This window comes from Diabrotica undecimpunctata, chromosome 8 (genome assembly GCF_040954645.1).
Source record: "Diabrotica undecimpunctata isolate CICGRU chromosome 8, icDiaUnde3, whole genome shotgun sequence".
NCBI classification, from domain to species: Eukaryota; Metazoa; Arthropoda; class Insecta; order Coleoptera; family Chrysomelidae; genus Diabrotica; species Diabrotica undecimpunctata.
The window spans coordinates 122,880,926-122,893,886 of NC_092810.1; the positions used below are offsets into that span (position 1 = coordinate 122,880,926).

General features: G+C 33.6%; 1 protein-coding gene across 1 annotated transcript; it reads right to left on the reverse strand.

Annotated features, from left to right (window-relative positions):
- Positions 1–1,173: 1,173 nt before the first annotated feature.
- Positions 1,174–12,943, reverse strand: LOC140449097 (uncharacterized). The gene is made up of 3 exons (XM_072542240.1): positions 12,913–12,943; positions 6,456–6,584; positions 1,174–1,847 (listed from the first exon to the last, which is right to left on the reverse strand). The coding sequence occupies exons 1-3, from the start codon at positions 12,941–12,943 to the stop codon at positions 1,174–1,176; spliced, it is 834 nt and encodes a 277-aa protein (XP_072398341.1).
- Positions 12,944–12,961: the final 18 nt, after the last annotated feature.

A 12,961-nucleotide genomic window follows, 5' to 3' on the forward strand; every position in this document is an offset into this window, starting at 1 on the left:
GTTGTTAAATGTCTGATGTGTGATGACATCAAAACTTATGTATATGAACATAACCATCTTTGAGCTGTTTTTATAGGAATAAACTGTTAATTATGCTAAATCACAGATATTCAGTACTTTAACGTACAAATATCACAACTAAGAATTATTGTTATGCAGCTGATTTGTAAAATGCTATTATCTCCAAAACTTTTGAGTTTTGAAGTTATTAACAGGTTTACTTTTTTTGGGTAAAATAAAGTATCTTTAATATAAGGACAGACAGTTAAGATTTTAATATGTTTTGACACAAATAATGTTCGATGATTTAAAAGTAAATATTTGAAAAATTATAGTCTCACCTTCCTACATTTGGTAGATAAAAAATACCAATAGGTCGCAAATTGCGGATAACAATAATTTAGTAAATAGTAAAATTGAAATTGGAATAATTAAAATAAGAATTAAGGTAGAAATATTTTTATTTTATTATTTACATGAATAAGTAGTAGTATCGGGATTGCCAACAAATCACCTCTTTTAACGATAACAAAAACATAAATGTTCATATAAAATGGTCTTAAAACGCACAACTGTTTATAATAATTGTTCTTAAAGCTAAATAAATACGATTTATAGAACAAGAAAGTTTATAGTTTGTTGTATATCCGGCAACCCTGTAATTTGTTGGACCGGCATTTATGAAATTTTGGCTGTCGATTTTCTTCTGTATGAAAGAATAATTTCAGGTACTTACATATAAGATGCACTAACACTGAATTTAATATAGTTAACTATTTAATAAAATATGTTATACATGAAAACTGCTTCTATTTAAGAAGCGTGAGAAGAACTGTTACTTGCTTTTATTTGAGAAGCTGAAAAGGAAGTTTGACTTGCGTGCTTCTATTTGAGACAGCAAAAACGAAGTGTGTTAAGGGTAGTTTAGTTTAGTTTAGTTTTTGAATATTTGAATCTGAAAAACTGACAGGCGCAGAAGATGCAATACAGCAGAAAGAAGGCATGTCATGCTGATCGTATGTCTTTAAATTACTGAGAATAATTTAATTATTATCCTTTATTTATTTAACAAACTATTGTAGAAAATACAATTAATTTTCTACATACTGAGGGCGGGGAAAATTTAGAATATATACAAATAGCGATCGATCGAAACGACCGTTAAGAAAAGGTTTAATCAGAAATTGGAAGAGGTGCTAATTTTATTATGGGGCGAACATATTCACCTTCTGCTGTTTTTTCACGTGCAGCGCGAACTTTTCCATCCCTTCCAGTCAATAATTCCAATATTCTACCTAGTGGCCAATTTAAAGGAGGGCGATATTCAGATTGTATGAGAACTAGCTGCTTGATCGCCAAGTTTTGTTGGGGAAGTTGCCATCTGGGCCTATGCTGCAGACAGTACAAATAATCCACATACCATATTTTCCAAAACTCCTGTTGGAGTTTGGAACACACTTTCCAATAAGAAAGTCGATTAGTAGGAGTTCTAAAAAGATCCCTTTCTGGGTAAGAAGTAAGGGGAGCTCCAATCAGAAAATGACCAGGAGTAAGAGGCAACAGATCATTAGGTCGTATAAGGAGATACAAGGGACGGCTATTTAATAGGGCTTCAATTTGCACTAATAAAGTAGAAAGTTCTTCAAAAGTAAGGCAAGTATTGCCGAGCAATTTAGTCAAATAAGATTTAGCACTCTTTACCGCTGCCTGCCAGAGTCCGCCCCAATTTGGAGATCTGGGAGGAATTAATTTCCAGGTAATTTCGGTGGAAGAAAGAAAATTCTGAATTTCCTGATTATTTTCTTTGGATTTCAGAAGTACAGACAAATCTCGTAATTGATTACGGGCTACAATAAAATTAGTGCCGTTATCAGAGTAAATTATTTAAGGATTTTCTCGACGACTAATAAATCGTTTTAATAAAGCAATAAAAGCTTCGGTGGACAAATTGGAGACCAGTTCTATATGAATAGCCTTGATACCATACATATAAAAATGGCTATACAAGCCTTAGTGGTAGGGGCCTTCCTTAATCTAGGGAGCAAATCATAATAGGACCAGCAAAATCTATCCCGGTCTTAGAAAATGGACGAGCCTGTTAAACTCGATCCAAAGGCAATTCTTCTGGCGATTCAGCAATGGGAAAAGATACTCGAATACATTCAAGTACTTCATTTAGAAGTTCAAAAGAATCAATGGAATCAAAATCATTGGTTTGTGATAAAAAGGGAGAACCATGAAACCAGAATTGACGAACATCAGATGAAAAATTTCCACACGACAAATGATCGGCGGGATTTAACGGAGGTCTGATATGTCGCCATGTGGTATTCCTACTATTATCACGAACAGTAAGGACTCTTTTTTTAATAAAAGGAGATATCTCTAATTAAGATTTTTTAACCCATGTTAAGCCAACTAATGAATCGGACCATAAATTAATGGACTCAATTTTGACAGTAGAGGTAATGGATTTTGACATAAGTCATGCCGATGCAGTACACAAGTTTACCTGTTATTTACAAGGACATAGCTCTTGTCAAAATACATTACCTATATCATGCAAAATTTGTATAATCCGAGAAGATAAAATGGCAAGTAGCTCCATAGAGCACAGCTCTAATTTAGAAATTGTAAGTTTATTCTTTAATGGATTGACTCGGGACTTTGCGGCAATTAATCTTGAAGAGAAAGTATTATCATTATAGCTAACAACAAAGTACACACATACTCCATAGGCTAGTTGACTAGCATCACAAAAGCCATGTAAGGAAAGGAAACATATGGTTTTGTTGTCAAATAAATATCTATGTATAGACATATTGGAAAAGTCAGATAACAAAGAAAGAAACTTTTTCCAACTTTGCAAAATAGAATCATCAAAAACGGACGTGTCCCAGGATATTTGGGATTGCCATTGTTTTTGCATAATAAGTTTTCCTTGTATGATTAGCGGATTGATTGACCCTAGGGGGTCAAACGCAGAAGAAATAAAAGATAAAATAGTTCGTTTAGTTAAAACAGCAGGTTCTTGTATATTAGTGGTACGAATAAGTAAGAGGTCAGACAGTTGGTTCCATTTTAATCCTAGTATGTTACTAGGGGAGCCATTTATATTAAAATCAGTTTCGTCGGAGGAAGTTAGATAAAAATTCAGAAGAGTTGGATTGCCATTTATGAAGCTTAAATCCGTGTTTACCCAAAATAGTATTAAGCTCCGAATATATTGCATCTAGAGATGCAAAATCGCGTCTTCTATCAGCTACATCAAACTATGCATCAAATTATAATTTCTTATACTTAAAAGCTCTTAGTTATAAATTTTTATACAAAAATGTCCACTAACCTGCCGAGTTTTACATCTATCATTTTTATTTTTCTCTTGGTCTTTTTCTTTATCTTCCGATGGATGTTTGTCCTTTTCTTGTTCATATCATAGTTTATGTAGATTCTGATACTTTCATATAAAACACCCTGAAACAATTATTACTAGGAGTAATGAATTACGAGTGATATAACGTGGTTTTCTTTTCTTTTTTGGGTATCAGTACTTACAAATTTTGTTGCATTTTAAATTCACTTATATTATAACGTTGCCTCAGAATGTATCCTGCATATCATTTTGAACTTATATTAAATTTATAAAATAAGTGATGTAAAGCATAATCAAATCACCACGTATAATTTATTGAGTTTCTTTTGTATTGACCCAAATAAAATGTTACATAAGCAATTCACAGAAATAGATAACAATCTTTTAATAGATAGAATTAACAATAATTAAAGTAAGTAAAAACAAATTTATACAAAAAAAAACAATCACCATGAATTACAACATCAGCATTTGTAAACAATATATCTTTTACATATAAAGAAGTAGATCAAGCATTAATCAACACGGAGAAGCGTATCTCGGAATGCAAAACTCGATGTTTGCCCTAAAATGGTCAAGCTGTGGCAAAACGTTTAAGGAGATAAAGAACTCCTACATCTTTGATCGGTGCTGGCTGCATCCGTTATATCACGTCTCGTATTGCTTTACGATCATTTAACTAAAGGAAGTTAGTTATTTATGGATTATTTGAACTTTGCCTAACGTAGCTAACGTCATACGGACACGGCCGATTCCTATAAGGATGTAGCACTCAGAAAAACACTATCTTGTATGGTAAATAGACAGACAGCCTGTTGTTTGTAAATGAACTCTGATGTGTCGTTATACAGAATGTGAAAATACCTAGATAATAGGACGTAGCGATTTGTTGAAAATATGTAAGAATTTGTGCGGTAACAATCAATCCTGCAACTGAGTACTTAAATAATCTTTACATAAATACAGTTGTCGCTAAATGAAAGGAATATGGTAATAGTTACTAATATCTTTTTACCTAGAACAAATTAATTTCATATTTTGCAAAAGTATTTGGTATAACTTTTAAAAAATGCATCAGTATATAAAAATATAGTCACTTGGACATTTTATTAAAAGCAAGAAAATATAAAATAGAGAAATGAAAAAAATATTTTAAAAAATGTTTAGAGAAAAAGGAGAGGAAATATTGTGATCTTGAAGTTAAAAATAGGACCAATCCTAAGTAAAGATGAAATTAGGAAAGTGGATGAACAAATAAAAATAAAAAGATCAATAAACAAAGAAATTATCTTCTTCTTCGTGTGCCTTAACATTTAAGGAGATTGGCGATCATCACTTTCCATTTTACTCTGTCTGCAGCAGTTCTGAAGAGTTCTATCGTTGTTTTTCCAGTCCACTGCTTTAAATTTTTCAATCAGGACGTGCGTGATTGACCTGGTCCTCTTTTTCCTTCCAATTTTCCTTGTATAACCAATGGCATCAACTTATATTTTTCATTTCTTAGTATGTGAGCAAAATAGCTTATTTTTCCTTCCTTCATAGTGTTGAGTATTTCTTTTCATTTTTCTTAATGTTACCATGTTTATTACCTGTAGTGTTCTTAGTATTTTTCAGATTTTTTGATAACACCACATCTAAAAGCTCGCAAGTCTTTTTCAGTTGTGTACGTAATTGTCCAGACTTCAACTCCATATAAAAGGGCAGAGAATACGTAGGATATGAATACTCTAGTTCTGATGTCTATTTCCAGTTTTACATTGCATAATACTGTTTTTATCTTATTGAAAGCGCTTCTGGCTATCTCAATGCTTTATTTTATTTCCAGGCAGCGGTCCCACTCTTCAGTTAGGGGAGACTGGTACACAATGTCACATTTCTTAGGAAATGTACTCCATCCACGAAAATCTCCATTTAGAGTTGTGTTATCTGTGTACATTTATCTATAAAATTTGATAGTTATTATGAGTAAAGTAAAAATAGTAAAATGAAAAAGACAGTCAAGATTTGATTTCACGTACAAAGCGTCTATGTATCTGTTTATACGTATTTCGCCTTAATAAGGCTCATCAGAACAGATATTCATAGGCGTTCTCAACGTGAAAAATAAATCTTTCCTGTCTTTAAGAAGCAACACTAAAATGGCTTCGAAACGGACGCAATAGCGACATCTGATAATAAATCCGTAAAATAGTTTCGAAACACAATTCAGATTTCTGCCTTAATCTGAGCCTTCTGAAAATTGCAGGGCAAAGCAGACGTTGATAAAGATGTTAATAGAGACATGGGGAATCTAAAATTTGCATTTCACGACATGTCTCCTCAACTAAGCAGAAACTCAACTGAATGAGTACAAGAAACCAATTCGCTAATGATTTCTGCTTAGTTGAGGAGACATGTCGTAGAATGCAAATTTTAGATTCCCCATGTCTCTTTTAACATTTTTTTCAACGTCTGCTTTGCCTTGCAATTTTTAGAAGGCTCAGATTAAGGCAGAAATCTGAATTGTGTTTCGAAACTATTTTACGGATTTATTATCAGATGTCCCTATTGCGTCCGTTTCGAAGCCATTTTAGTGTTGCTTCTTAAAGACAGGAAAGATTTATTTTTCACGTTGAGAACGCCTATGAATAGCTGTTCTGATGAGCCTTATTAAGGCGAAATACGTATAAACAGATACATAGATGCTTTGTACGTGAAATCAAATCTTGACTGTCTTTTTCCTTTTATTCGGATCTACTCTGTATGAGTACAAGAAACCAATTCGCTAATGATTTCTGCTTAGTTGAGGAGACATGTCGTGGAATGCAAATTTTAGATTCCCCATGTCTCTATTAACATCTTTATCAACGTCTGCTTTGCCTTGCAATTTTTAGAACGCTCAGATTAAGGCAGAAATCTGAATTGTGTTTCGAAACTATTTTACGGATTTAAAAATAGTAACTTAGAAATTTTTAGAAATATTCAATACTGAAGTTTTAATATGTATCACCGGCGATACAGTGTGAAACATAAGGTAGTACACAATGAAACGTGTTAAAACAATGATTAAATACAAAAAATATTTATTATTTCTTCAACTTACCATACAATAAAATTGTTAAACTCCATAACAAATCTATAATATCAAGATAGTCGTTTGTTTTTGTATATAAAGGTGCTGGTAATAACGTAAGAAAATCAGAGTTCAAACCCATATGAATATCAGGAATATCTGAAAAGTAAAATGAATTGAAATTCATTCGGAGGATATACCAGATATATCACGAGAGGAAATTCAACATGCCCTCAAAAATATGAAAAATAATAGAGCTCCGGGGGAAGATAGTGTAGTCATTGAGACAATTAAACTAGGAGGTCCACTTTTGATGTCCCGAATCCAAACACTTTTTAATCTATGTCTGCATAGTGAAAACATTCCAAGTAAATGAAAGAATTCGGTTACAATCCTCCTCCACAAAAAAAGGGGATAAATCAGATCTCGAAAACTATAGGCCAATTAGTTTGCTTAACCACCTATACAAGCTCTTTACTCGAATACTGACAAACAGATTAGAAGCAAAACTCGATTTCTATCAATCAGAAGAACAGGCAGGATTTCGAGCGGGACACGGAACAAACGACCATTTGCAATGCCTTAAAACTCTAGTTGAAAAGTCTATCGAATATAACAGACCCCTTGCTCTTATCTTTGTCGACTTCCACAAAGCATTTGACACAGTCGAAACAGTTGCTATCTTAAAAGCACTATCAGAATGCAGAATAGATATGCAAAGGTATGCAAATATTATTCGAAATATATACGAAAATGCGACAACAACCATTAACCTCCATTGCATGACTGAGAAGATAAAAATTGGCAGAGGGGTGCGGCAGGGAGATACCTTGTCGCCAAAACTATTTATAACAGTTATGGAGTACGCATTTAAACGGCTAGAGTGGGAATCAAAGGGTATTAGCATCGATGGAAAGATATTCAATCATCTCAGATATGCCGATGATATTGTTCTCATAACAGACAACTTAGGAGAAGCCAGAGTTATGCTACAACAACTACAGCAAGTAACCCAGAAAGTCGGTTTAAAAATAAACTATGGAAAAACAAAAATGATGACCAATCTCGTCCCCAATGAGCTAATAGAAATCGAAAAGTCGCCCATAGAACTTGTAGAAAAATATATGTATTTGGGTCACGAAATAAGGTTAACGCGAGATAACCAAACATGTGAGCTACTCAGAAGAATAAGTCTGGGTTGGGCTGCATTCGGAAAAATGAGAGACGTATTCAAAACAAATATACCGATCCATTTAAAAAGAAATGCTTTTAACCAGTGCGTTCTACCAGTTCTCACATACGGAGCAGAAACCTTAACTCTCACAAAAACATCAGCCGAAAAATTGAGAAGAATACAACGAAAGATGGAGAGATCAATGCTTGGAATAAGCTTAAGAAATAGAATAAGAAACGAGGAAGTTCGTAGACGAACCAGAGTGGAAGACATTATCGAACATATTACAAGGCAAAAATGGAGATGGGCAGGACATGTTGCAAGAATGAAAGACGACAGTTGTACAAAAAAATTGCTTGAGTGGAGACCACGGGCTGACAAGCGAAGCCGAGGAAGACCCCCAACGCGATGGACCGACGACCTCAAAAGAATCGTGACCAATTGGATAGCAGAGGCGCAGAACAGAAGCAGATGGAAAAGTCTAGAGGAGGCCTATGTTCAACAATGGACAACTCAGGGCTGATTGATGATGGTGATGAAAATGAATTGGAAACTTTCGTACTTTTTCTCAAATATGAAATTTTCAATTCATGAGAGTTCACAATTTCCAAAATTTTGGCTACATAATGAATGTTTTTCTCCAATTTCACTAACACAAAAGAGTCTTTTAAAACTTCAGTATTTTCAGCAATTGCGTAAGATTATTAGTCATTCTTTTGTTCCTGCATCATAGGAGAACTTAATTCATCATCTGAAGAGTCTGCCAACTTTAAACTTTCGGAATCCGTTTCTAAATCACTTTCACCTGGCTTGGTCTTTTCTCTGGGAGTGTCTTTTTACAGCCTTTTGTGCTTAAAACTTTACAATCATTTCGTTTCATTTTCTTGCTGCTAGTTTGGGAATTTTCTGACTTTCCGTTTTTTAAGAAAGAGCTTTCGTTTCTGGTATACTAATTAAAATGACACTTTTCCTTGATTTTCATCTACGATTTGAATTTTTTCTGGTTGCGGCCTTAGGAAATCCCCGTATGCCGAATGGGGTAATAAAAGGACTTTTTGATGTCGAAGGTATTTCTAGAGTTGAGTTTGGTTCAGATTCTTGGGTTGTGTTAGATGAATTAAATACTATATTAACTGAAGATGAAGATACAGATGCGTTTTCTTCGTAATTGACAGAATCTCTTACTACAATCATGGCATTTTGTCCGTTATAGTTTTCAAAATCATCAATCTGTCTGTCAGTAACCGACGATAATAGAAACTCAGTTTCACTTAAAATATGTTTATTAAATGGGTCGATATCTGTAGATTTAAAGCGATTTATAATATTTTCAGATGTCATTACTTTTGAGTGGACAATACCAGCACATTCTGCTATTTGGTACAGTATCATAGGAACACTGGGGTGGTTAAGAAGCCATGAATCAATTGCACTATTGTAATAGTTTTTGAAGAAAAAAACTGAATCCACAAGGAAAATAATTCCTGCAGTTGGCTGTATACCACCTATCACAAAAAAGAGGTTAAATCTTTGTAAATGGGTATATTTAAAATTTAAATATACTCATTTAGAAAAAAACTGATTTGTCCAAAGGCTGTATCTTATTGTTTGTATGTGGGGGTAGGGTTAAAATTATTATGCCGTTAGCTTTTACCTTTTCTGCTATTTCCAGAGACATATGGGATTCGTGATTGTCATATATATTAATAAACACAGGTTTTCTTTTCTAGCACCAGTATGCTTAATAAAATGATCTAATACTTGCTTGGATAGTTCGGCGGTCATCCATCCACTTGGATTAGTTATCCCTAAGCCTAGTTAGCCTCTGTTCCAGGCAGATCACCTTTTAGCATAATCGTATTAAACTTTTTACGAGGAAAAACAATGACCTGAGGTAGTAATGTTCCATTTGCTCGAATTATTGCACGAGCAATAGCGAGTAATCCTGTTTCGGCACTTATGCACTGGTTCAGCTATTTAACACCTTTTTGTGCCACAACGTTATGTTGTTGTTAGACAGTCGTAGTAGCAGTTTCATCTAAATTGTAGATGCGAATATAACAATTGATGGATATTTTACGTATATTTGCTACAAATTTAAGAAAAATCGGTCAACATTTGGTTTCGTAAATGAAGTAAGCCTCAACAGTGAACATCCTCCTGGCCTTCTAATGCTTAATGATGAATTTCTTCTTCTAAATGTCCTTAACCAATATTTGCTTGCACATATTTGTTGGCCTTCCAATATTCTGGCATAGTGATATTGGTTTAAGCAGCCATTTTATATGTCAATTCTCTGACTTATAGAGTATTTAACCCAAAAGCCATTTTGCTACAGTTTTTGATATAATTACACATCGATGTCTCATGCTCTGTATTAAATACTAATCCAACAGCATAATTTGGCTCCATTTTGCATTTTGATTATTTTTTCTTTTAGAACATAATAGTTATTGTACTAAAATTTATGCTAAACATATCTGCCGCAACAAGCAATGCAGTTCCATTTTGTTACTTGTAACTCTGTGACTGCTGCGGCCATTTGTTCCCAACCATTCTGCAACCATTTTGCAACCATTCACACCATACATACATTCAATCATACAGATTTTGTAAAAAGAACAAAACTACAATAAAAGATGCATATTGGAGATAATTCACATAAAAAAAGATCCAAATTCCATCAATAATAAGACTGACATCAAAGATCTTTCCAATGTGTATCACAATTTAATAAATTGAGTTGTTTTTTAAATGCACTATGGCAGATTTTTAAGATACGACCCTGAACCACTCATACTTTAAGATATCTGCCAGATGTCATCTGTCAATGTCAAATAACAATTTTTAATCCATGTTAAACTTTTTAAAAAAGTCTAAACATGAAATTTAAATGTAAAATTTAATGTTTAAAGTTTAATAAAGTGCTTATTGAAAATGGCAAATTTGCCGAAACTTTTAAGCAAAATTTAAATAGTTTTATTTACATCAGACCGACAAACCCAGGTTTTGGTAGTGCCTTCTTTAGATATTATAGATCCGAGATATTTATATTTATTGCATGTTTTTGTGTTTCTAATTTTCTAACTGTGGATCTTCTTCATCATCTCCTATTTTAAGATACTCTGTCTTTGAAATATTCATATTGAGGCCCCATTTTTCACATTCTTTCTTTAAATTAAATATAAATATTTAAATGGCTTATTTCCATTTTAATAGTAATTATTCTTTCTTTAGTTTTCTAAACATGTAGTCCACGTCTTCCTCATCATTCGCTATGACTACCTAATCATCTGCAAAAATTAAAGTTGTTAGACATTTACCGCCTATATCTATTCCCATTCCGGATACTTGTTTCCTCCACTGCTCTAGCGATGATTGAATATATATTTTAAATAAGGTCGGAGATAGACAACATTCTTATTTAAGCCCCTTTGTTATTGGAAATGAATTAGGTATAGTTTGTCAAACGTAGGAAAGAGTTTGAAAATCTTACAATCGCCATGCAGTGTTATGGCGATTGTGAGATTTTTAAACTTTTTCCTACGTTTGACAAACTGTATAAAGTTTCTTTCTTTAACCCTTCAGTAGTCGCTAGGAATTTTTGAAAATTAGTAGTCGCGCGCGGTCGAAACGACCGTTTGGTCTTTTACTTCTTAGTTTGTGTTAATAAAAGTATTTGGATCCAGTTTAAGTAAAACTCGATTTTATTAAGGTTTAATAAGTAGAGTAACATATTACAAAATAATATAAAAAGTAAACTAATGTTAAAAACACTGGAGAGAACATTAAAAATACTATTTTCTACTCCGATAAAAAAAAGGAAACTTTTAGTTAATCCGAATAAGTTCAGTTTGGCACTCTTTGTATACTGCACGTGTATGTTCTCTGCATAAAAACTTTTTACATCTACAGCAGGAAACAGTCGTTTTCCGGTTCTTTTTACGGTCGCAAAAGTAGCATCTAACATGTACTCCTTCATTTGTTGGAGTGCCGTCTGTGTTAGGAATATTACATATGGCCTTAATACGTAACTTCAGATCTCTATTTAAATTGTCTACTGTTCCTCGGACCCGTAGATGTTCATCCATAAGAGAAAATGCTAAATGCTTCAAAAATTTTCTTCTAAGCATTTTATTATCAGCAAGGTTATTACTTGCATGAATCACTAGCGAATTAATGCCTGCGATATTTAGTATGGTGTTAAAAATTACCATGGGCCAACGTCTTGTTTTTCGCGAAACATCATAAGAGGAGCATAGTTGATCAACGGCGTCCACCCCGCCTTTTGTTTTGTTATAAAACGTCAGAATTTCTGGTTTATAATGTTCAAATGTTTCTCTATCTATTAGCGTCGTCATCATGTAGACTTGAAACAAGCAATACAACTTTCTTCTTTTTGGGGATATACGACACTAAGTTACATGTATCGCTAAAGGCGAACATACTTAATTTTAGAGGACGAGATCCTTGAAGTAATTCAGGGGCAGTTCCCTTTTGTTCTTTCTAATGGTACCCACAACAGTCAATCCAAATTATTTTTTAAAAACATCTATTAGAGGAATGCTAATGAACCAATTATCTAGAGTAATGTTGCGCCCGGAATTCTTTATTGACGCACACATTCTTTTTACAACTTCTTTCGGGGAATTGTCTACATTAAATGCGTCATCTGGTTGACGACCCACATAAACCTCCATATTTATGGTATAATACATTTCAGCATCACATAAGCTAAAAATTTTGGGCCCATACTTTGAGGGTTTGCTTGAAATATATTGTATCCAAGGGCAATTCCCTAAAAATCCAGGAAGAATTTCATCGCATGTTAAATTTTGCGAAGAGTTATATCCCGATTTACACTTTTCTACGAATTTGTCAAAAAATACTCGGATGGCGGCCATCTTTTCCAGTCTCCTACGTTCTTGACGAGACCTTATCATCAAATCTAATGCATCTTAGGAGAAACCGAAATCGGGATAAGGACATAACTACTAGTCTAAATATTTCGATACCTTCGACATTAGTTTGCCAGATATCTTCTGTATTCAGGTGATGGGCTTTATATGTCCCTGCCAAATATAAAAGGCCTATAAGAGCGCGAATTTCAGATGGGTTTGTAAGCTTTGCATCCCTCTCCCTAGAGAAATTGCTTGCTATACTTTCAATGTATTTATTAGTATATTCTACAATTATGTAAATCATGTCCTCATCAATGAAATAACTCCATGTTTCATAAATGTCTTTCAACTTTTTCGTAAATCTATTAGGCCCAGGTGATTGTTTTACTAAATTAGGCTTGCTCACACGTACCCTTTTGTTTTTTCTTTGATGCTTTCTCCATCTTTTCCCCTAAAACACT